The 21,579-nt window shown below is 38.6% G+C and overlaps 1 protein-coding gene across 1 annotated transcript; it reads right to left on the bottom strand.

Moving 5' to 3' along the window:
• Positions 1-913: 913 nt before the first annotated feature.
• On the bottom strand, positions 914-20,944 carry LOC308086171 (putative E3 ubiquitin-protein ligase HERC6). Its single transcript, XM_080429601.1, has 23 exons — positions 20,611-20,944; positions 17,734-17,890; positions 16,943-17,019; positions 16,547-16,774; positions 15,665-15,756; positions 14,506-14,633; positions 14,111-14,265; positions 13,656-13,711; positions 13,415-13,524; positions 13,240-13,299; positions 12,365-12,464; positions 11,634-11,814; positions 10,979-11,130; positions 10,687-10,806; positions 7,661-7,765; positions 6,926-7,105; positions 6,642-6,782; positions 5,861-6,027; positions 4,401-4,467; positions 3,712-3,782; positions 3,027-3,210; positions 2,701-2,803; positions 914-2,218 (listed from the first exon to the last, which is right to left on the bottom strand). Exons 1-23 carry the CDS (start codon positions 20,825-20,827, stop codon positions 1,998-2,000), a joined length of 3,072 nt encoding a protein of 1,023 aa, XP_080285727.1. The 5' UTR covers positions 20,828-20,944; the 3' UTR covers positions 914-1,997.
• Between the last annotated feature and the right edge of the window lie 635 nt (positions 20,945-21,579).

Below are 21,579 nucleotides of genomic sequence, written 5' to 3'. Positions count from 1 at the left end.
CTACGGTTTTCCCCCAGATAAATTAACCACGTTCAACCTGCGCGTCTGTATTTTGGTCATACGTGAAAATGTTATACACATTTATTAAAATTAAATAAAGAAACTAGAAACAAAATGTCTTATACATTTGAAGTGTTTTAACTCCCTTTGATTATTTCTAAGTACTTTTACTCAAATACAGCAATAGTACACCGCATCTGGAGCAGCAACAGAATACATAAAACATATTTTTAATTTATGTATTTACTTTTAAATATTTCTTGCTCAATTTATAGCAAATATTTTTTACTAATTTAAACAACTTTCAAGTATTTCTACTATTAAGTATTTTTTACAGATTTTAACAATTTAAGTATTTTTACTCATTTTATGCACTTTTAAGAAGTTTTTACTCTTGTAAGTACAACTACGTTTACATTTTATCCATATTTGGGAAGTGTGAATTTATATTATGATGAATAGGACAGGGCTCATGCTCAATATTCTCAAATCTACCTACATCCATCTTTTCTATATCTAGATGTGTATATTTATTTAGAAATATTTTATTTGCCTTTAGCCAACCTATTTTGAAATGAGTACCACCATACCTCCGAGTCCCTTGTGACAAGTTCGACTGTTTCAGTACCAATTGTATTTGTGCCCACTGCCCAGGCAGTTCAGTCAAGAGGCGTGGCACACTCGATTTTATACCACAACTTTCCGGCCACAGCTAACCCGGCGTACTGTACGAGTAGCACGGCTTGGGTAACAAAGTCATGCAGTAAATACTGGGAACTGATGGTAGGTGTGGCGCTCCACCTCAGCAAGCCGTCTCCCAGGGGTCAAGTGCATTGTCTAACTTGGCCTACTTATGGTGACAATACAGAAAATATGTGCAACAACAAGTAAATAAAGAATACATGATGCCATCTTTTTTTTTTACTTTCATCAAGCAGTTTATTTCAAGGTATAACTTAATTAAAAAAATTAACATGCGTCAATGCAGTGTACATCACAAAAAAATAAAATAGAAAAATTGACCCTAACCCTAACCTGACTGTAAAATGTGTCTAAATACTCCAGGCCATAGAGAATAAATGTTTACATTTACTGTATCTTGTTCCGTTTATGGCACATTAACTCAAGACTGATGAAGCTACTGTACTTGATTTATCTTTTATTCTGAGGCCTTTTCACATGGAGGCGAAGATTTTCGATGAGAGGCGAGTGTTCAGGTAGGGAGGCGTGGGTAATCTTATAGCATAGCGACAAGCGGGTTCTCTCCAATGAAACAGTCACGTTCGTGTTTATCTCACGCACACGTCCGCCTGCCTGTGGCTAGAGTTTAAATGCTGAACTTTTTCTATCCCAGTGGTTCTCAAACCTTTTAATTTCAAGGACACCCAGACCTGTAAGGGTCCATTTAGAACCCCCGCAAGGAACGCTGGACCTAACTTTGAGAACCACTGTTCCAGGTGATGCGTAGAAACACATCTATTCACATGTGAACGCAAAGGAACGCATTGCTCCCCAGCAGATTCAAGTGAGTAGGCAGACGTAGTGTCTGTGATAAGGCCTTTATTTTCCTTCCATACAGTAGACAATGTTTTGTTCAACAGATGCTAGGAATCATATAAGTAAACGCAACAAAAAAAACATCTTATACTTCTCCGAAAAATATGTGCATCTTCATTATCCATAAAACCAGGCTTCCCTTGGTATGGCTTGGTGTGGTTTCAACATGACTGTCTGGACACCGTCTAATCTCTGCGAAAATCTAATTTCTAAGCTTATATGGCTAAACGATATATGGCTAAACTATAAACTCAATTATACCACATCAATAATAAAATAGAAAAATGTCAGAACATAGAACACGTAAGTGTGCAAGAGTGTTATCAAGGGGGGTCAAATGTTTGGTCAAATCAAACAAAGTTTACAATGACATCTGTAGCTTCCATGATATTGTATTTTCTCAATGACCCTGGTTGTGATTTGACTCATTCTATACGGCATCATTCCATCCAGAAGCCTCTCTTGTGGTTGATAGCTACCATAAGTCTGTTATGCAGTGTCCTCTTCACTGGGTACCTCTGATAGATGGGCAGCAGCAACAGGGAATCACAAGGGAGGGATTCTGGGAAATGTAGTTCAAAGGACTGGGGCCGGACAGCGATTTTCATCTTAATCTGGTTCATACCCAGAATGGGTACACGGTCACAACCTGTAACGAACACTGGGGACAAACGGCGGAATAGAATATTACATATTTCAATATCTTACATTTCAGAAACAACAACAACTTTTAGATCAATGACTTTAGAAGTAGGGAGGGATGTACACAACTCAAAGACGTTTGAGTTGATTAATAAGTGGGGAATAAGCGGCTGTTCTGGCTGCTACAGTGCACTCACTAACATCAATAGTGTATTATTGTGTAGCAAGCATCCATTATGTGGCTGGTGGAAATCTAATAAAATGTATAAAAACAAGGATTAGAAAATATTATTCATAATCATTTGTGAGTGCGAGGCGAGCCCCACACTGGTCTATCAATATATGTGATCCTAGAATAGAGAGAAATTGGGAAATGCAACAATAAATATGTTGGAGAAGTAAGATTTAAGGAGAGGAGATGGATCTTACTTTTAAACATGAGGAAAACCAGGGTTACCATTGTTCAAAGTGAATGAAAACTACAAGCAAAATTATACTTACAAAGGACGCCCTTCTTCTGATCTTCTGTGAGTTCTTCAAACACCTCCCAGAATGCGATAATGTTGGAGTGTTTGGAGTGATACTCCCCTTCATACTCAGTGGTCTAGATGGAATCACAATAAATTATAGCCATTATTGCCTGATGTTTAATTCAACATCGTCAGTATAATATAATTCAAAATCTAAATCACTATGAAGTCAAGCTATTTTCACCGAGCTATGAATGAAACCACCAGAGGGCAGCACTATATCATAATTACCTCCCCATTATACTGTATCTTTCCTGCCTCAAAAGTAAGACGAAAACAGCTTGCAGTCAAACTAACCTTCTTCAATACATGCCAGTCGTAGGTTTCTTGTCCCACCATCACTGCTTGTAACTCATCTGGTTGGAATAATTCCACTGCATCTCTGTCACACACCTTGTAGAAGCCCCTCTTGAACTCCTCGAAGACTTTCCCCACAGAAGTGTTGAATGTGTAGTTGACAAAAGCATCAACAAACTCCTTCCTAGTAAACAGCAGACATAGATTGAAGTCGATCAAAAGTCAAGGGATCAATTCAGAAGAACAAAATATAACTAGGCAATTGTGTAAATGTGTCAAAAACAAGCTGTCAGGATAGGAGTATGTATGCTGCTATGTGCGCAAGGACTGTTGGCAACCAAAGAAATTCTTAGTTGACTAATAGTCAAGGATTTATCGACTAATCAATGAGTTAATTTAATTGACAAATCTGTAATGAGTTTGCAAAGTCCAATAATCTCAAAACATCTCCTACTAGAAAACCCCCCATATCTACAAGAAAAGGTGCTCATTTTTCAGGAAATTTAAATTAGTTGGCTTGGTGATTTTGTCTGTAAACCTGCATATGCCCACACCTTGTAGCAGTGACAATCAGCAAATGCTGAAACTATGTGATGCCCTTCTTAGTAGTTCTTCATTCAGATAAAAGAAAAGCTGGAATGAGCCTTACGGAAATCTCCATATCAATCATATATTCTATACATACTTGTTTGCGCTTGTGACAGGCTTTCCTTTTAGTTTCGGATCAAGTTCAACATTACTGCCGTCCCACGGAACCTAAAGAATAAAATGATTAGATGTACAAACAAAAGGACCATTGCACCAATCTAGTATACCAAAGTTAGTGGAATACATCACCTATTGTACATGTTACAGTAAATGTACAAAAGTAGGAAATATATCTACTTACCGTTAACATTTCCCAGTACCGTGCTAAAAGGATACTGTATATTCCCATGGTAAATCTATAGATCTATAGACTATATTTCAATCGTTTACCAGATACATAATTGAATGCTGATGAAGGCTTAATACCGAAATGTATACGTGTTGTGCGCTCACCCATGCCAACTGAATAAAAGTGCCTTAAGGATATTTCTGGGAATTCTGGCATTTCCTCTTATTGTAAGGAAATCTATCTCCCTGTAAATTTGATAGAATCACATCTCCCAGTAACCCCTTACCCAGCAGGTCCACAAATGTACCTACATTTACCGTGGGAAATAATCATGTGGGACATTTACTGATAAATCAGTAAATATACATTACCATGCCACTGGTTAATGTACCCCTTTCCCAGTAAATCTATAGATTTCCTGTTTTTCTACTGTATATTTACTGTCACATGCATAATAATCATACGTACATGATTGATGATAAGACAAGTCAACCTACCGTGAAAGTCATCAGCATGTTATCAACGACATCGTCAGTGTAGTCCTCCAAGATGCAACGCAAACTCCTGAAGGTATAGAAAATGTTCAAACAGAAATAGGTATTCATTATTACCTCTGCTCTGTGGGGGGCCACATTTTCTTCTACATGACAGAAATACCTTTATTGCATGCACAATAAATTATCTCAATTGTTTTAGGTTGTGTTCAAGCTTCCCCTAAGCCCTAACTCACAAACATCAATAAAAAAAAACAAGGAACAAGTTCAATAACAGCATCTTCTCCGTGTAATCTGTAGCTATGGATAGCAAGTTACCAGGTGTGAGGTTTATGAACAAAGCACCAAAGTTGTGCTAATGTGGGTTAAGCAGCATGAGGTAAGCTGTGATTGATAATACACACATTTTCTTGTCTTTTCTAATTATTAGCTGGGTCACGGCTTGACCTAGCTAATATGGCGGCCGCAATAATCATCGCTCCAATGAACAGCAGCGGCCAATGAGGCATCTATGTGTATAAATCTATGGGTGTTACCGCATCAGCTGATATGCCATTGACTGTAATCAATCTGGGAACCCATTCGGTAAAACAAAAATCTTTCAATTTAAAATCTGTCTTGAGAGATTAGCTGTGATTAGTCTACTTTTGTGGGGATATGAAAAAGAAATCTCCAATTAGCTCATTTGAAAGTTTGGTCCGATGGTGGCGCTAAAGGAAACGTCATGGGGTCACCAAAATCAAGGTTTCTTTCATTTGTAAGCATGAAATGTGGCATCCACCCAGATTTAACAACGAAAGCTGGGAGATTGTCCTCAGTCTCTAATTAAGTGAAGCGTTTAGAGACTGACTTGTGAGTCTACCTTGATGGTGGAATCCCACTATTCCATAGATATTACCATTTAATTTCCCTGTTTTCGATAGTCACATAAAGCCTGTACCAAATTTGTGCCAGGTACAATAAAATATATTTGTGTCATCTAGTCTTCAGTTCAGTTTTTTTTATTTTCGGATAATGGGCACAAACCTAACAAATAACATTTCATTATTATTTTCTCAGCAGTGTCAAAGAGTCCGAAAAGGGGCTAGGGAGAAGCACTAGGCTTGTCGGGCCCTGCCCTGTAGTCTTAACTCTCTTTTCTTCATTATTTTTTTAATCACAAAGCACGCCCCATGGCGTACTTACTTACGTATACATTACATTATTCATATATATATATATATATATATATATATATATATATATATATATATATATATATATATATATATATATATATATATATATATATATATATATATATATATATATATATATATATATATATATATATATATATATATATACACACACACACATATACATATATACATGGTATGTGGTATATACATTCCAATATAATACAATAGTATGTTGTATATTATAATATAATTCAATATTACAATAGCAATATTGAGTCTTACTCTGCAACTGCAGGTTCAAACTCCTTCATGTCATCCAATGAGGGTTTGATGTACAGCAGCTTCTTGAAGAGGACCAATGGGAAGGGCAGGTGAAAGAGAATGTTGTTGAACATAGCCATGCCAACGAGAACCCCTAACAGGTAGTAGCTCTTCACCTCAACTCTGGGCTGTTGGCATAGATGTAGAACATAATTAATCAGGGAAAGCAGTAATAGGATTTCTTTTTATATATTTAGAATATCAGACAAAACTATAATCTAAGGTCTAAGGAGGCAAGAGAATATTCAAACATACATAAATAAGAGAAAAAATAATAAATAAAAACAAATAACTACTGTAAATGACAATCACAGGCACAAATGAAAAGGTGATGAATTAGGTGATTTCAAGCATGAATAATGAGTATTATTTCCAGGCTAGAACTGTCATGCTCCTATTTGGAACCTAGATACTTCCTAAATGGTTCTCTGAAGAATATTTTTTTTTCAAAACAGCGTCATGGTGGCTATATAACAGCCCACTTTACGTTTTGGCTTATACGTCTTCAACCGTATACGTCTTGAACCATAAGTTCTCACCAAAATGTTCTCATTGTTTTCTGGATTCCTTGGTGCATGACAACTTCCCATAGAACTTCCTTGGTACATGGCACAACTTCCCATATAGGACACAATCACACCCATTTCACCTACTTAGATTTTTGGATACGTTTTGAGAATGACGATGTTGGGCAAAAATAACAGCCACTATGTCAGTCTCCCACTCATCATCCAGGTCTTACCTTGATAGGGAACCAGGCTAGTGTCTGCGTCTCATTGTACATGAACATCTGGGACTCAGGAGCCATCAGCTCATCAAACACATGGAAGAAAAAGTCTCTTCTGTTGACTTCTGTCAGGTTCAAGTCCTCTTCAAACTGCACCTATGACAAATACATTTGTAGTGGCAGGTGTGAAGGTGATATCTCCTATCGTTACCTTCAATTTGAGTACTTGGCCTGGCATTTGCAAAGAAAATGTTAGATTACCATGTCAAGTCAAAAAAGGAAAAAAACAAACAATTTACCATTAATTCACCACGGTAAGCAGTGTGGTCAGCTGCACCTAGCAGTTTGAAGGTGTCCTCTACAAGGTGTGGCCGTCTCAGCTTCAGCTGTAAGTCCGGGGCAGGGGTAGCATCTGGGATATCTGGTGATGCTCCAGCAGGCCACAATGAAGACCATTTATCAACCAAAATGTGTACTCTCTATAAATCACAAAGAATGACAATTATTAATTTGGAAACATTAGGTATTTCACTATGGGAATGCCCCCTGCGTGACCTCATCAGAAGCTTTAATTAATTAGCCAGCTGTGAGTGACGGCATTGATGACGACTACGACTACAGAGGGATAGACACTTCTCCAGTATTTTTGGCAGACATATCATCATCAGACACAGGTTAGTTAGCCTGATGAGCTAATCTGTGGCGAATTCAACAGTGGGGCCAATGTGTCCGAGGCACATTTTAGGGGCCCAGGCAAACCATGAAGACTGGGTGAGTGAGTGTCCTAAACAGATATTTCATAGCTCTAGGCCAGGTTCACACCTGGGGGTTCAATTTAATTACATTTTATAGTGTCAAATCACAACAAGTTGTCTCAGGACACCTCACATACGAAAAGACCCAACGTCCCCCTCCCATCATGATATTCATTCAGTCATGCTCAAGTCAGGACTCGAGTTATATCTTTACAGTAAGATATTGAGTACTACTGTATGTGTGTAGGTTTACAAAATATTTGATGTGTTTCATCATACCTTATACACCATTGATCGGCGTGTATCAATATTGAAGACTGCAATCTTGCATCCAGGATTTAACAGAAATGGGTAGCGGCAAAAGATGGCTGGCGTCAGTTCATCCTTTAAAAAAATTAAGACATCCATCATTAATCATCAAACCAACTTCAAGTGAAATACCTGTAAAGGTAACTCCAGACCAAACCAAGTTGGCCCGATTTTGGGCCGATTTGGCGTCGTGAAGCGTCGTATATAGTCGTCCAGTCGGTTAGGGGTCCGTCGGGGGGTCCGTCGGGACCTTTTCGGCCGACCCAGAGCCGACCGAACATGTTCAGCTTTTTAGCCGACTGGTAGAGCAGTGGCAGTGACAACAGAGGGCTGTCGGTGTTGCCAGATTATGTGAGAGAAACAAGCGACCATGTCTATGAAAACATACATTCACTGTTTCTCGTTGTTGCTCCCAGAGAGAGAGATTGATTGATTTGACCTACTTTTGCGCTGTGGTGATGTAATTTATTGGGAGCAGGTGTGTAAGATTCCAATAGTATAAACATTTTAATTGGCTTTCATATACTCTTAATATATTTTTTTCAAATTAATTTGGCCTTATAGATCGAAATGTGCTCAGTTTTGGCTATTTTCTGGGTGCTAATTTCAATAAATTAATTAATGTATTTAATTTTGATTATTCGAATAACCATTTAAAAAAAATTTGTGTACACGTCAGCAGTGGTGGAAAAAGTACTCAAATGTTTTACTTGAGTAAAAGTATCAATGTGCGATTTTCCTGTCAATAAGTTTTTTTTTTAGACACCAGTCCCCTGTTCGTTTGTCAACAATGATCTAAATGGGAAGTTTATTTCAGCAGCAAGAATGTGACAGTTTTAGTCCGTTTTTTGGTGTGTAACACAACCCTCGTTTAAGTGAATTGCTTTCACCTGCTGCTGCTGTGCGGAGTGTGCGCTACAGGGCATATCTCCGCCAAGCCAGGGTGACCTACCCAGGCTCATGAAATTCATATGCAGGCATAGTAGCCAATTAGAATGAAATCTGCAAAAACGGACTCACATGCTGATACAGAACCATATATTGGCTATATATTATGGCTGTCGGGTGGAAATCTTGTATGTTCCTTTTTCATTATTATTTAAAAACAAATTAAAATCGTGAAAATAGCCAATCTACAAGCTGTAATTATTAATAATTAAGAAATACTATATTTTAAAGAGTGAAAAATCAACTAAAGTCATTATTAGTGCAAGTTCATTCACATTTCATTTGAATGAAAATAACTTGTGGGTAAAATACATTCTGTGAATCTAATGTGATTAATGTGACCCCTACTTCAGTCAGTGAAGTCCAGGGCTGAATGTGACATATTGAGACCTATATACGGTAACTAAATATTGGTCATTTGCCAACACATTATTTTGTGAAATAAATGGGTTATATTTCACAGATAGTTATACTATTCTTATAATATATTAAAATACAATCAACCTTAACCTTCAAGTTAAATGCATTATTTCCGTGGACTTAAAAATCATTTTTGGACTTAAAAATCTTTATTATTTTTTTGGATGGCCTTCCTGCCCTGGCATTTGGCCTTTGTGCCCTCCAAAAAATTACAACACCAAAGGCCAAGTGGCCTTGACCCTAAAATGACGAAATTCCAGGCTTGAATGCAATAGATGTACTCTGAGTCTGTTACAAGTAAAAGTCCGGAATTCAACATTTACTTGAGTAAAAGTACTAAAGTATTGGTATAAAAATGTACTTAAAGTACCAAAAGTAAAAGTACTAAAATGTCTGAAAATAGCAGCTCTACAAGCTCAGAACGCGTGCATCGCAACACGTTGTGAGCTTGTAGATCTGCTATTTTCAAATAGCTTATAGGTATAAAATAGGGCTAAAGTGGTTAATGTATGTTTCATAATGATTTATATCTGCAAAGTAACTAAACATTTCAAATAATTGTTGTGGAGTACAAGTATAGACAATTGGAAATACTCCAGTAAAGTAAAAGTACCTCAAAATTGTACTTAAGTACAGTACTTGAGTAAATGTACTAGTTACTTTACACCACTGCACGTCAGTGAAGAAAAAACGCTGGGAACATCCCTATGTACAAGTGGCTTTGCAGGGAAACAAGCCCAAAGTTGCTTATAATAAGCAGACCTGGCAACGCTGGCAGGCTAAAAGTCAAATTAGCACATGAATGGCCAGTCGGCTGACAGACTTAAATGCCAACTTTTGCCAACCGAATACCAGTCTGTTGCAGTCTGAAGTAGTCTGCAATAGTCTGGACGAGTCTGTTTGGTCTGGAGTTACCTTAACACATTGACCGCCAGAGGTTAATCTCATAATGTACTCACCAGTGCCAACGTTTTATTGTTGTTTTTTGTTTTTTTTCACGTCGCCACAGATCTTGTTAAAATCCTTAAGATTGAGCTGTGCACTGTTTGTAAACATCGCGGAGATCTCACTGCTTCTACCAGTGAAGACCACGTGTCAAACGGAGCCGCCATTTTTGAGTTCTGACCGTTTAAGTTAACATGGGAAATGCGAGGATGAAAAACTACATGTTTACAGGGGCTTTTACAGGGGTTTTTGGGTACGACTTAGAATGGAGACAGACGGGAAACAAAAAACGTGATCGCACTTCCGGTCGAGATCGGGTGGTGTTACACTGAAAATGGTCCCCCTAGAAAATTTAAAAAAAAAAAAAATTCGAAAAAAAGGAAAAAGCACCACAGCCCGTAGGCTACGGGATTGGCGCTTAACCGTTGGATTTAACGGCCCGTAGAACTACGGGCCCGGCGGTAAAGGTGTTAAAGGGTGTTATATTCTAACCATTAGATAGATTATCCTGTGTTTTTTCTGCCCCCCCCCTCCCCCAATTCTCCTATGAAGCAGCTGTTAGGTCCTTGATAATATTATGTTCTTAAATATGAGTTACATTAATTTGTTTTGGTTGGCCAAGTCCCAACATCAAGAGGCATTGTTAATAGTGATGTTACCCTGAAAATTGTATTTGTTTTTACCTTCCAACTTGCGCACTGACGCCAAGCAAAGGCATCTACAAATGGATCCACATTACCAGCGATTTCCTCCACATAAAAGGTACTCAGCGGAACCTTTGGGTACTTCTCACCTTTGTTTGCCTGTAAAAACAAAAAAAAAAAAAACGACTAGCTATAGTATGAAAATGCTAAACAAGTCTATTAATTGACATGAGGAAATACGTTTTTGCTAAATGGATAAAAGGATTAATTGAATCACACAGAATTTCTGAAACATAAATACTAAAGTGAATGATGAGAGATGAATACTGACTTTGTAGACTAGTTTGAGGACTTTTAGCAAGTATTTGATCCCTAGGTTGTTGGTGTGCAGAAGTCCAGTTTTCAGCATGAAGGACAGGGCCTTTTTGAACACCAGGATGACCCTCATCAGGTTTGAGGGTTCTAGAGATGCCCACCAGCCTCCTGTAGGACAAAACAACAACACACATGTACCTGTTACACAAATAATTCTGTACTGCTGTTGACTGTCTGATGAGCATTATGCATTTTAGATTCAGTAATTAATTATTACACATTCTTTAACCTCCGATACCCTGTTAACTTAAACCGAGTTGGCTCTGTACTTTGTCCACTTTCCCCCCCGCTCTACACCAAATATCTTCACTTACAAGCTTACAACACATTATGTTGCGACACACTGTAGATCTATTTTCTGCGAATGTTCTCCCCAGAATAGGGATGCTAGGGTTCATTACACATGGAGAGAAATGTAAACAAAAAAAAGAAAGCAACTTTTACTCTGTATGTTATAAATACCCTATTTTATTACCCTACGGAAAACCGATCTGTTGTAAACCAACTATTGTAAACAGCTCAAACAGCAGTTCCTCATCCTTGCATATATCCCCCAACCTACAACATCAATACACAAGAACAAGGGAAAACAAGACTCATGAATTGTTTACTTAGCGTTTCCAAAGTCTTCTCATTCAGGTCTATTATACAGATGGCCAGGGGCACCACGAAGTTCATGACGTGCTCATCAACTTGGAGAAGTGGACATGTCAGAAGAATCATGAAGATCTCTGGTGATTTCATGACCTCTCTTGCCTCTATGATCAGATCCATTATATGAGCAAACTTTATCTACATGGGAAAAAGGTTAACAGTAAGATTAGACTCCAGCGATTTGTATATGCCTATACCAATATATGGAATGATGTCCAACAGCATTTCTTAAAATATAGGATTATTAAGGGCCCAGGTGGAGTGAAGGTACAACTCTCCCCTAGAGGACCAGGGTCCCTGGCTGTGGCGCCTCTGGCTTGGCCGGGCCCTCCATCGAACACAATTGCCAGTATTACTTTCCATGTCAGAAGCCAGCAGGGGATTGCATCCTTGTTGCTGCTACTGGTTGGACTGTTAAGTGGAATGGGGAACTGGAGAAGATGGTGTGAACCTCCACAACACTTAGTTTAAACAATATGTAGAATAATGCTAAACCTATGTTCTTGCTGTTCTACATACAGCCAACCAGTTGAAGAAATTGCAGATTGAGGCTTTGCATTTATGAAATATCTGAGACCATTAGGGTTTTATAGAAGATGCTTCTGAACATGTATTCTATTGCTAGTTTGGCCCATTCTAATACTCTTTAATCTTATATAATAATATTTTTTTTAAAGTTGTACTTAACCTGTTCTTTGAGCCATGGTACTCTCAACATCAGGTCAAAGGTCTGGTTGGCAATGTCAACATCCACTGTTAAGGCATCTATAGCTAGTGGCGGGCCATTGCTAAGAGAGAGCAAATAACATATCAAACACCAGCCAGCAAATATGTGCCGACTAATAATTGTATCCACTCGCAGTCAGTGTATAAGCAATCAGTTAGTGTTAATTTCAAAAAAAGAAAATGCTCTGTTCAAACAACAGTAAAGATACAAGAGCTCATGCACATTCCAACTCGCCTTTTGTCAGGTCTAAAAAAGCCTAATGAGGTGATGCATCACAACCACTGTTCCAGATCCATGAAACATATGATGGCTGTCGGCCAGAAACCGTGTATGTCCAAAACTGTTACTTTTAAGGAAATGTAAAAAATAACCTACGTTCCAATGTAGATATTATTTAGTCACAATTAGCCACTATTTAGTCACAATCGCTCTTGTTAATACTTTTCATTGGTTTATTATTTATAAAACGTACAGACATACTTAACCACTCTCACTTTGACCTCCAAAATAGCAAATCTACTGTACAAGTATACAATGAGTCAATGAGTACAATGCAACGCAAAGTAATGCAATGTGACAGCTTGTAGATTATCTATTTTCACTACGTGTGTGTGTTATTGATTCTTGTATGATGAAGTAGGGTATTAATTTCCGGGGGGGAAAACTAAACATTTAAATTATACAAGGTTTCAGCCCGACAGCGACAATATACTCTTCTGGTACCCTTTACAGTATCCATGATGTGCTTTGCAAGCAAAGCACTAAAATTGTATGAATGTATTCATTATTGATTATATTTTTCTATACGTCTCTTCTAATTATAATGAAGACCTTACCTGAGTTTTGTGAAGTTAGCAACAAGGCACGAACTTGTATAAAACATCATGGTTAAGTATCTGTTGGTTTAACAACACAATGGACAGCTCTGTGAGTACTGCAGTGATGAATAACTGACATTCAACTTGTGCAGTGTTCAAAAATGAAGTACAAAGATGAAAAAGGGGTGTGAACCTTATTGCCTCTTCACTGCTTTTGCCCGCTATCACCCATTTCTGAAACTTCATCTGCTTAAGCTTCCCGAGTGGCTTCTGCACCTCCCAATTTAATACCTTAATATAGTCCTATAATAATGAAGAAATGACAATTAAATATGCAACCAATCTGCAGTCATCTCAACCAACAGTCATTACATTGAACTGGAAGACATTCATATAATTACTTCTTAAAATAAGCTTTTACAGCAGTACAGTACCTCGGCAAGTGCACAACAAATGTAGTTTGTATTCCATCCAGAGGCTAAAACCATGTCTGTTCAAACAAATGAAAACAAATGAAACATGTGAATCTTAACCTTCCACCAGTCTTGGGGATTGCGTAGACAAGCACGCCTGCTCTTATACACATGCATTCACCAGCCATTTCTTTTTAAAAGATTGCCATCTCCTGCCCGCTGCCCACCCACAAACATGGCTGCCCACCCACAAACATGGCCAATTGTGTTAACTGGAGCGCCCAGCCAAACCAGAGGCACTGTAAACTGCATGTGTATCGGAGGAGACATGTGGTTGTCTCTACACCATCCCCAAGACTAACAGTAATGTTTGCCATTGACAGATAGATACTATACAAACATGGGGGAAATTGGCTACGACTAAATATTGGGTTTACGTAATTTACGTTTTAACAGAAAATGTGACCCATGCCTACCTTTGGCTTTGATTGTGGGTTTATCAGTGGTCCACGGCAGCTGAACCAGGTTGGGTGTCAGGCTCCCTTTCAAGCTACCAGTTCCAAGCTGACCTTTGTCCCCATTTCCAAAAGACCATAGTTGGCCTGAAGACACCAATACAACAGTATGGTAGCTGTAAGACCAAAACCAAAGGACAACAGGATAAAGTGTAGATATACCTTAGTATTCACATTATCACTACATTCAAGGTAACTTAATAAAGCATTCAAAAATTGGTATGAATACATCAGGGTTATAGTAAACACAATGCAAGGTTTGAGTTTACAAAATAAAAAAAACCCGGCTTGGATTCTCAAATAATATACACGTGTGATAATAACGCTTGGAGGTGCAGTGAATTGTTACTACATACCTGCCACATTTAATCTGCACAGGACGGCCATCAATACCCTGTACCTGTCTGGGTATCAGCTCATTAGCAGTGGAGTTGTGCCCAAGCTGGCCTTGACTTCCCTCTCCAAAGGTGAATACCTTGCGATCCTAGGGTACAACAATAGGAACCAGCAATTACTGGAGTGTATTGCTGAATGTCGATGTTCAACACATGCATAGGGAAAGGATAATTAACATAAAAACTAATTTAAAAGGTAGGGTAAGTGATTTGCTTTGGTTAAAATAAGTGTTAAATAGCTCTATATTCTGATAGTACTCATTGCTTTAGAGTGTTTGTTCAGTATTAGGAGTCTCCTTGTCTCTCCACCTCTTTATTAAACAGAAAATGCATGTTCGTTTCAGTTTCATTTCCAATTTTATCCAACCAGGACAGAGCTCTCAATCAGGATACAGATTAAACAAGTGAAATTGGAAGTGATGACACTAAGAAATGAGCAGGCAAAATTGGAACACTATACAAATTAAGCTTAAAAATGGGTACTTTCTCCTGATTGGCTGAGATTTTGACACCTACCGAAAAATGTATTTTCTGTTTATTAAAGAGCTGGAGAGACAGGGAGACATCTGTTACTGAAAAAACACTCTATAGCAATGATTACTATCAGAATATAGTATTTTAACCTTTTAACAAAATACTTTTTGTTTTAACCAAAAAAAAATCACTTACCCTACCTTTAATAATATGATTTAATTAATTAGATTCCATAGGATTTCACTTCAGTGGTTGAATAGGGTGCAACAGGGATGATGTCTTATTGTAAGCCAGAAGCGGGAAGTTATCTTTGATATTTTTCAATGCATTTCTGCATTGGATTTGTTAAAAAGTAAGAAATAAAGCACCAAATATAGGCCTGTGATATTACACTTCTCAACAAAAAAAAAAACTTTTCAACAACATTTGAACCACACAAGCAATTAAAAAAAGCACAAAAGAGTTTTGTGGATAAAATATGTATGTGTAACTTTTGTCAAAGAACAAAACATGGAAACTCCCTCAGGCTTGTGTTAACCACAGGCCTTATTTTCTGCAAATGAAAAACCCTGTGGTTTAAAAAAGGGTTTCAGGACTACAAACTATAGCATTCTGTTGGAATGAAAGGAATGGTGAAGTGCAATACCTTTGTTAAGATAGCAGAGTGTGTATTTCCACAGCTCATGAAGGACACTTCTAATGCTCTGAGGGCAGGTACTACACACAAATTGAATCTACCTGAAAAAATAAAAAATAAAAATGTAGACAGAGGACATGATCTTTTCCACCCCAATAATAGTTCAATTCATTAATACATGCATTTAATTAATACAATTATAAGAAAACCAGGCTAGGTGTCAGGTGAACACTGAAACAAAAAACCCTGGATCAACTTACAGTGTAAATGAAAATAATGACACATTTTCAACAGTTTCAAGTACAGACTTCATCTTTTCATGGTGTTATGGCAATCAACAACTAAACTCTAGTCTACATGATGCTTTGCCAATCAACAACTGAACTTCATCTACTCCAATCTGTTACTGCTCTGTAGTGTGTACGATACATTATGGACTCATTGTGATCTGGGAATTGCGTAGTGATAAGGGAACTACAGCTATCACCAATGTTTAGAAAAATCAAAATCAAATACTCTGTAGTTGCCAAGAGAGTAATTAGTCAATTAGCTGACAATGAGCGGTCAACCGTAGCCTTATTCTTTACTTCCTGCCCGTAATTGCTCCCGATGAGCAGGTTGGTGCCTTGCATGGTTTCTTCCGCCATCGGTGTATGAATGTGTGTGTGAATGGGTGAATGTAATGCACAATCTATGTAAAGCGCTTTGGATAAAAGCGCTATATAAATGCACCATTTACCATTTTACTTCCTGCCCCTTCGTTTATCATCCCAATCACACGTATTGCAATTCTATCAGAAACATGTTACTAACCCCCAATTTATGACATTATTCTTTAAATCAGCAATGGTATATGTGCGTGTCAAACTCAGTCTTAGTCAAGGTCTGTACCCTTCTCATCCACCCGGTTGAGCCCAAGTTGGCCATATTTGTTGGCACCACAGCAGTACACCAAGCCTGGAAGAGTGAGGAACAGGCTGTGCGAGCCTCCTGCTGAGATCCGGCTCACCGCTGTCCCACTCAGAGAGAGAACCTGGGCAGGTGATGGCTGCAGTGAAACGTCCTTCCCCAGACCCAACTGACCATGACTGTTCGAGCCCCACGAGAAGACGTCTCCCACTGGAAAATAAGGCAATGAATTAAATGAAAAACGTATATTAATGCAGTCAGTTTTATAAGACGTAACACAGACTATTTGAGCGAGAGTACACAAGGAATTTGACCTCACCAGCAATGGTGAACAGTATTTTAATTACCTTTTGTACCTAAATGTATTATGTTTCTTACTTATAGTTAAAGCCACAGTATGGGAGGTCCCGCAGGAAACCTGCACCACCAGCGTTTCCAACATCATAGGGACAGGTCTGTAAGTTAATAGAAATATCTTAACATGTTAATAAAGAAAATTACATATTTTATATCACATGTTTGAACTCATGTATGAATGTCAAACATTTTCAAAAACAGTAAACAATGCAGATCTACAAGCTCACAGCCCATTGTGAAGTGTTGAGGGCTTTAAATAGGGCTTTTAAGTGGTTAAGATGTGGTATTTCAAGGCAGCCATTTGCTTTTCAATATTATTATTATTACCCAGGTACCTTTGCCACTTTAAATAGTAAATGGTGTGTGCCCATAACCTGACTCCGCCAGATGGGGGCGGTATTGAGTTCACAATACAGCCTCAATCTGGGATCGCTCAGAGATTGGAGCTACTCCTAACCGCTCCTGGTTCAGACCAATCAGCGGCTGCTAGGGGCGGGATCTTGGCTAGACCGGATGTGAGACGCCATCGAGAAGCGCTTATTCCGTTGTAGTTCTTTAAACGATTCATCATGGTTGAATAGTATACAAAAGAACTACTGCTAGCGCAGCTACTATACGCCATGTAGACACGTCAATATGATTGGTTGGAGTTAGCACGTCCAGATGGTGATAGACAGACGGTCCCATCCAATCACCTGCCAAGTAGGCTGTGAAACAAATGTGTGACGCAAGCTTCTTCCATCTGGCGGAGTCAGGTTAGTGTGCCCGTCCTGGGGGGCGGCATTTGTAATATGATGAACTTAGGGTCTTACCTTGGTGTGTAAAGTTTGAACGGACAACTGGGACCAGTACCCAGTTGTCCGTCAGCTCCGGCCCCCCAGGCATACACATCCCCAGAGCTGGTCAGCGCCATAGAGTGATCCTTACCACAAGCCACTGACACAATGTCATTAAGACCCTCCACACGGCCTGGGAAAAAAAACAAAACAGAAACACACACACATTTACACCTTAACCACTTTCAACCTGGCATCCCTAAACATGTCATTAGAGGCAAAACAAAATAGTCAAAGTAAATTCTGCCATTTTCCCGAACATAGCACATCAACAGTGTTTGGTGTACAAACAAACATGATTTTCGAGCACTGTAATAAGAGGCATTTCCATCTGGAATTCTTGGTTGTGATAACAGCAGTTACAGTAATACGCAGGTGCATAAAATTCCCCTTAATTTAAAATATTAAAATCTGACACCACCCTCCCTCCCTCAGCTACAATGATTTCGCTGATATACATAGAAAGCCCCTCGTACATCCAGAACAGAATAGAAGTTGCCCGTTTGGATCATAGAGGTACTGTTTGCGGACAGAAAGTCAAAAGGGCTTCAACAACAAGCGCAAAACACAAAGTAAACAAACTCATGCTGGCATCTTCCCTGTCACACCATCCATCCACAATGGTTGATTTGGTGGTGGAAACAATACTAAGTACCAATACTGCAATGTAGAAATACTCTGTTGCAAGTAAAAGTCCAGAATTCAAAATGTACTTGAGCAATAGTACAAAAGTATTGGTATCAGAATGTACCCAAAAAAGTATCAAAAGTAGAAAGTACTCCTTATGCAGAACACACGTTTTCAAATGTATAAAAATCCCTGAGGTGTAGAAGTAAAAGTATTGACAATTAGAAATACTCCAGTAAAGTAAACATACCTCAAAATTGTACTTAAGTACAGTACTTGAGTAAATGTACTTAGTTACTTTACACCACTGTTGATTTTTGAGGCGGTCATTTGGTTCGTCGACTAGAGATGGACCCGGATTTGCCTGAACTCTATTTATCATCAGGCAGAGCGGCCAACATCAGATCAGACGCGTTTAGAACATTTTAATATGCAGTTTTTACTATGCATTGCATAAACTAACTACACGTTCAGCCCACCGACCGTTATCAAAGCTGGGATGAAGAAACGAAACTCATGCTAATGTTGTAGCCCTGAAACATGACTGTTGTGACTTTGTTGGACTTTGATTGAAATGAAATAAAAAATGTGTCGACGCCATGCACTCTCGTCGACATGTTTAATCTTACATAAATAAATCATGTAAGAAAAGTGTCTGTCAACGACTTTACCTGTATATAAATAACATACATGAAACCAAGCGAATCTTAAACTACGCCAGTAATCTAGCTGTAGAATACAACTCTCGTAGTCAAGTATTTATGATTCTGACGTTTTCAATCTACAAGAGTTGTAGGGTTCACCCCCCATGGACACAGGGACTTTCAGCACTATGCCCCGTAGACACTCCAAACATGTACAAATTGAAGAAAAAAAGGGTGCTTAGTACCTCAAATGTTAACTCTGTCTACGGGGTAGTAGTGCAATGTAATAATCCATATCTTTCAATAAAGAAGTGTTTTAATGCCGTCTGTGGCCGAACGCCATTTCTTCACCCTCGTTTACTTCCTGTTTACATTGAGTGTAATTCCGGCTTTCACCGGATGCGCCCATTGGGAACTTCCAACAGAATCGGCCACAGACGGCATTAAAACACTTCTTTATTGAAAGATGTGGATTATTACATTGCACTACTACCCCGTAGAGAGAGTTAACATTTGGGGTGTTGAGGTAAGCACTTTTAAAAAAAAATGTACATGTTTGGAGATCTACGTGGTATAGTGCTGAAAGTCCCTGTGTCCATGGGGGGTGAACCCTACAACTCTCGTAGATCGAAAACGTCAGAATCATAAATACGTCTACGAGAGTTGTATTCTACAGCTAGCATGAAACCAAGCGAATCTTAAACTACGCCAGTAATCTAATGATAACATGTAACATGAATGGACGTTATCTGACCGTCGTGTTACTTTTGACAAACACAAGGCAGGCAGTGACTCAGTGATTTAAAGTACATTTACTCAAGTACTGTAATGAAGTACAATTTTGAGGTATTTTTTACTTTACTGGAGTGTTTCCAATTCTCAATACCTTTACCCCACTACATCTCTAATATTTGCCTCTGAGATGATCTCAGAAGCAAATATTAAACGTTTACTCCAATACAATTATTCGACAACTTTAGTTACTTTGTAGATTTTATCATTAAAAAAAAAAACACACATTAACCACTTCAGCCCTATCATACATTTCGGGCATTTGAAAATAGCAGATCTACAAGCTCACGATGCCATCATGTGAGCCTAAGTTGCTTCTTTTGGGCTAGATCCTTTCGGGACCCTGTTTACCTTTTTTGTATCCCGCCTTCTCAAATACAAAAAAAAGGTAAACAGGGTCCCGAAAGGGGCTACTTTTGGGCTTGTTTTCCTAGAACTGGTAGCTTATCATTTCTCTCACAAAATATGGCAACACTGTTTATGACATTGGTTCTCAATGTCATAAACATACACATACACTCTCAGAGTTAAATTAACATTGATTTTACCATATGAATTGGGGTCCCAGAGGTATAAATGCCATGGGGGTCCGTAGCCTAATGCATGTTAAACTGGGGGGTCCATGTAATTAAAATGGTTGAGAATCACTGCTAGAGAGCCTCAAAAACCTTCTCTTATTGGGGTCCCTGGCTTATATTTTCAAATGGGGGTCCGTGGGGTAATAAGTGTCAATTTGGGGGTCCTTGACATGAAAAAGTTTGAGAACCACTGGTTTATGACGATGACTCACCTGGTGCCTTTGGATTGGACACATGCTCTCTGCCCAGTTGTCCTTTAACGTTGCTTCCATGAGACAAAACGTTGCCTTTCCTGGTGAGAAACAGAGCGTGCTGCTTCCCACAGGCGATGTTGAGCAGCAGCTCAGGTTTGTTCCAGGTCCACGGGACAGGAGTCGACGATGCCTGGCTCTGTCCGACCTGTCTGTCTCCCCAGCAGTGCAGCTCCATCTTTACTTTAGGAACTTCCTCTAAAAAAAAGTTCCAAAAACTACTTAACTATTAGGATAAAAAGTTAAAGCACAGGCTCAGCAGGGCCAAAGATGGCCGAGACCAGTGGATCGTTGCCGCTGCTAGACAAACGCATTGAACAACTCGAGCCAGAGCCTGTGTGGCTTTGTTGCGGGAAATCAAACACGTGGTTTGATGACGTCTGACGCAAACGTGTGCTTCAGTTGGTCACGTGACTGGTTTGGTTTGGCTTAGCGGCTTTTAGATCTTAGATCGCCATCCTGTGGAACAAATGTAAGGGACATCGTGGTGGAAGTTGTGGAACTGGAAGAAGTACTCAGAAATGTACCACAATTTAAAATACTGTTACAAGTAAAAGGCCTGTGTTCAAAATGTTACTTGAGTAAAAGTACAAAAGTATAGGCATCAAAATATTCCTATAACAACATTTTTTGTAACAAAAGTAAAGCTACTAAAATGTTTGAAAATAGCCAATGCGTAAAATAGGGGTAAAGTTGTTCATGTATGTTTTAAAATATAGTAATTTATACCTGCATAGTAAAGTAACTAAAGTTTTCAAAGAAGTCGTTATAATAAATAACTACTAAATAATAATAGTGGTGGAGTAAAAAGTACAATATTTGCCTCTGAGATGTAGTGGAGTAAAAGTGCCGTGGAAATACTCCAGTAATGTAAAAGTACAGTACTTGAGTAAATGTACTTAAGTTACTTTACAGCACTGCCATTTACAA

This window comes from Gymnoscopelus braueri (genome assembly GCF_963280865.1).
Source record: "Gymnoscopelus braueri genome assembly, chromosome: 5".
In the NCBI taxonomy this organism is placed as follows: domain Eukaryota; kingdom Metazoa; phylum Chordata; class Actinopteri; order Myctophiformes; family Myctophidae; genus Gymnoscopelus; species Gymnoscopelus braueri.
Note: the sequence above shows the minus strand (reverse complement) of the source record. Positions and strands in the feature narration are given on the sequence as shown.

What these genes read in the sequence shown, in the direction of transcription:
- LOC308086171 (XM_080429601.1), bottom strand. Translation starts at nt 20,827, where the DNA reads ATGGAGCTGCACTGCTGGGGAGACAGACAGGTCGGACAGAGCCAGGCA. An exon ending in ACTCTGCTATCTTAACAAAG is followed by an intron (nt 14,634 to 15,664) that starts GTATTGCACTTC and finishes GTTGTACCCTAG; the next exon opens with GATCGCAAGGTATTCACCTT. An exon ending in GTCAGTGCGCAAGTTGGAAG is followed by an intron (nt 7,766 to 10,686) that starts GTAAAAACAAAT and finishes ATTTTTTTAAAG; the next exon opens with GATGAACTGACGCCAGCCAT.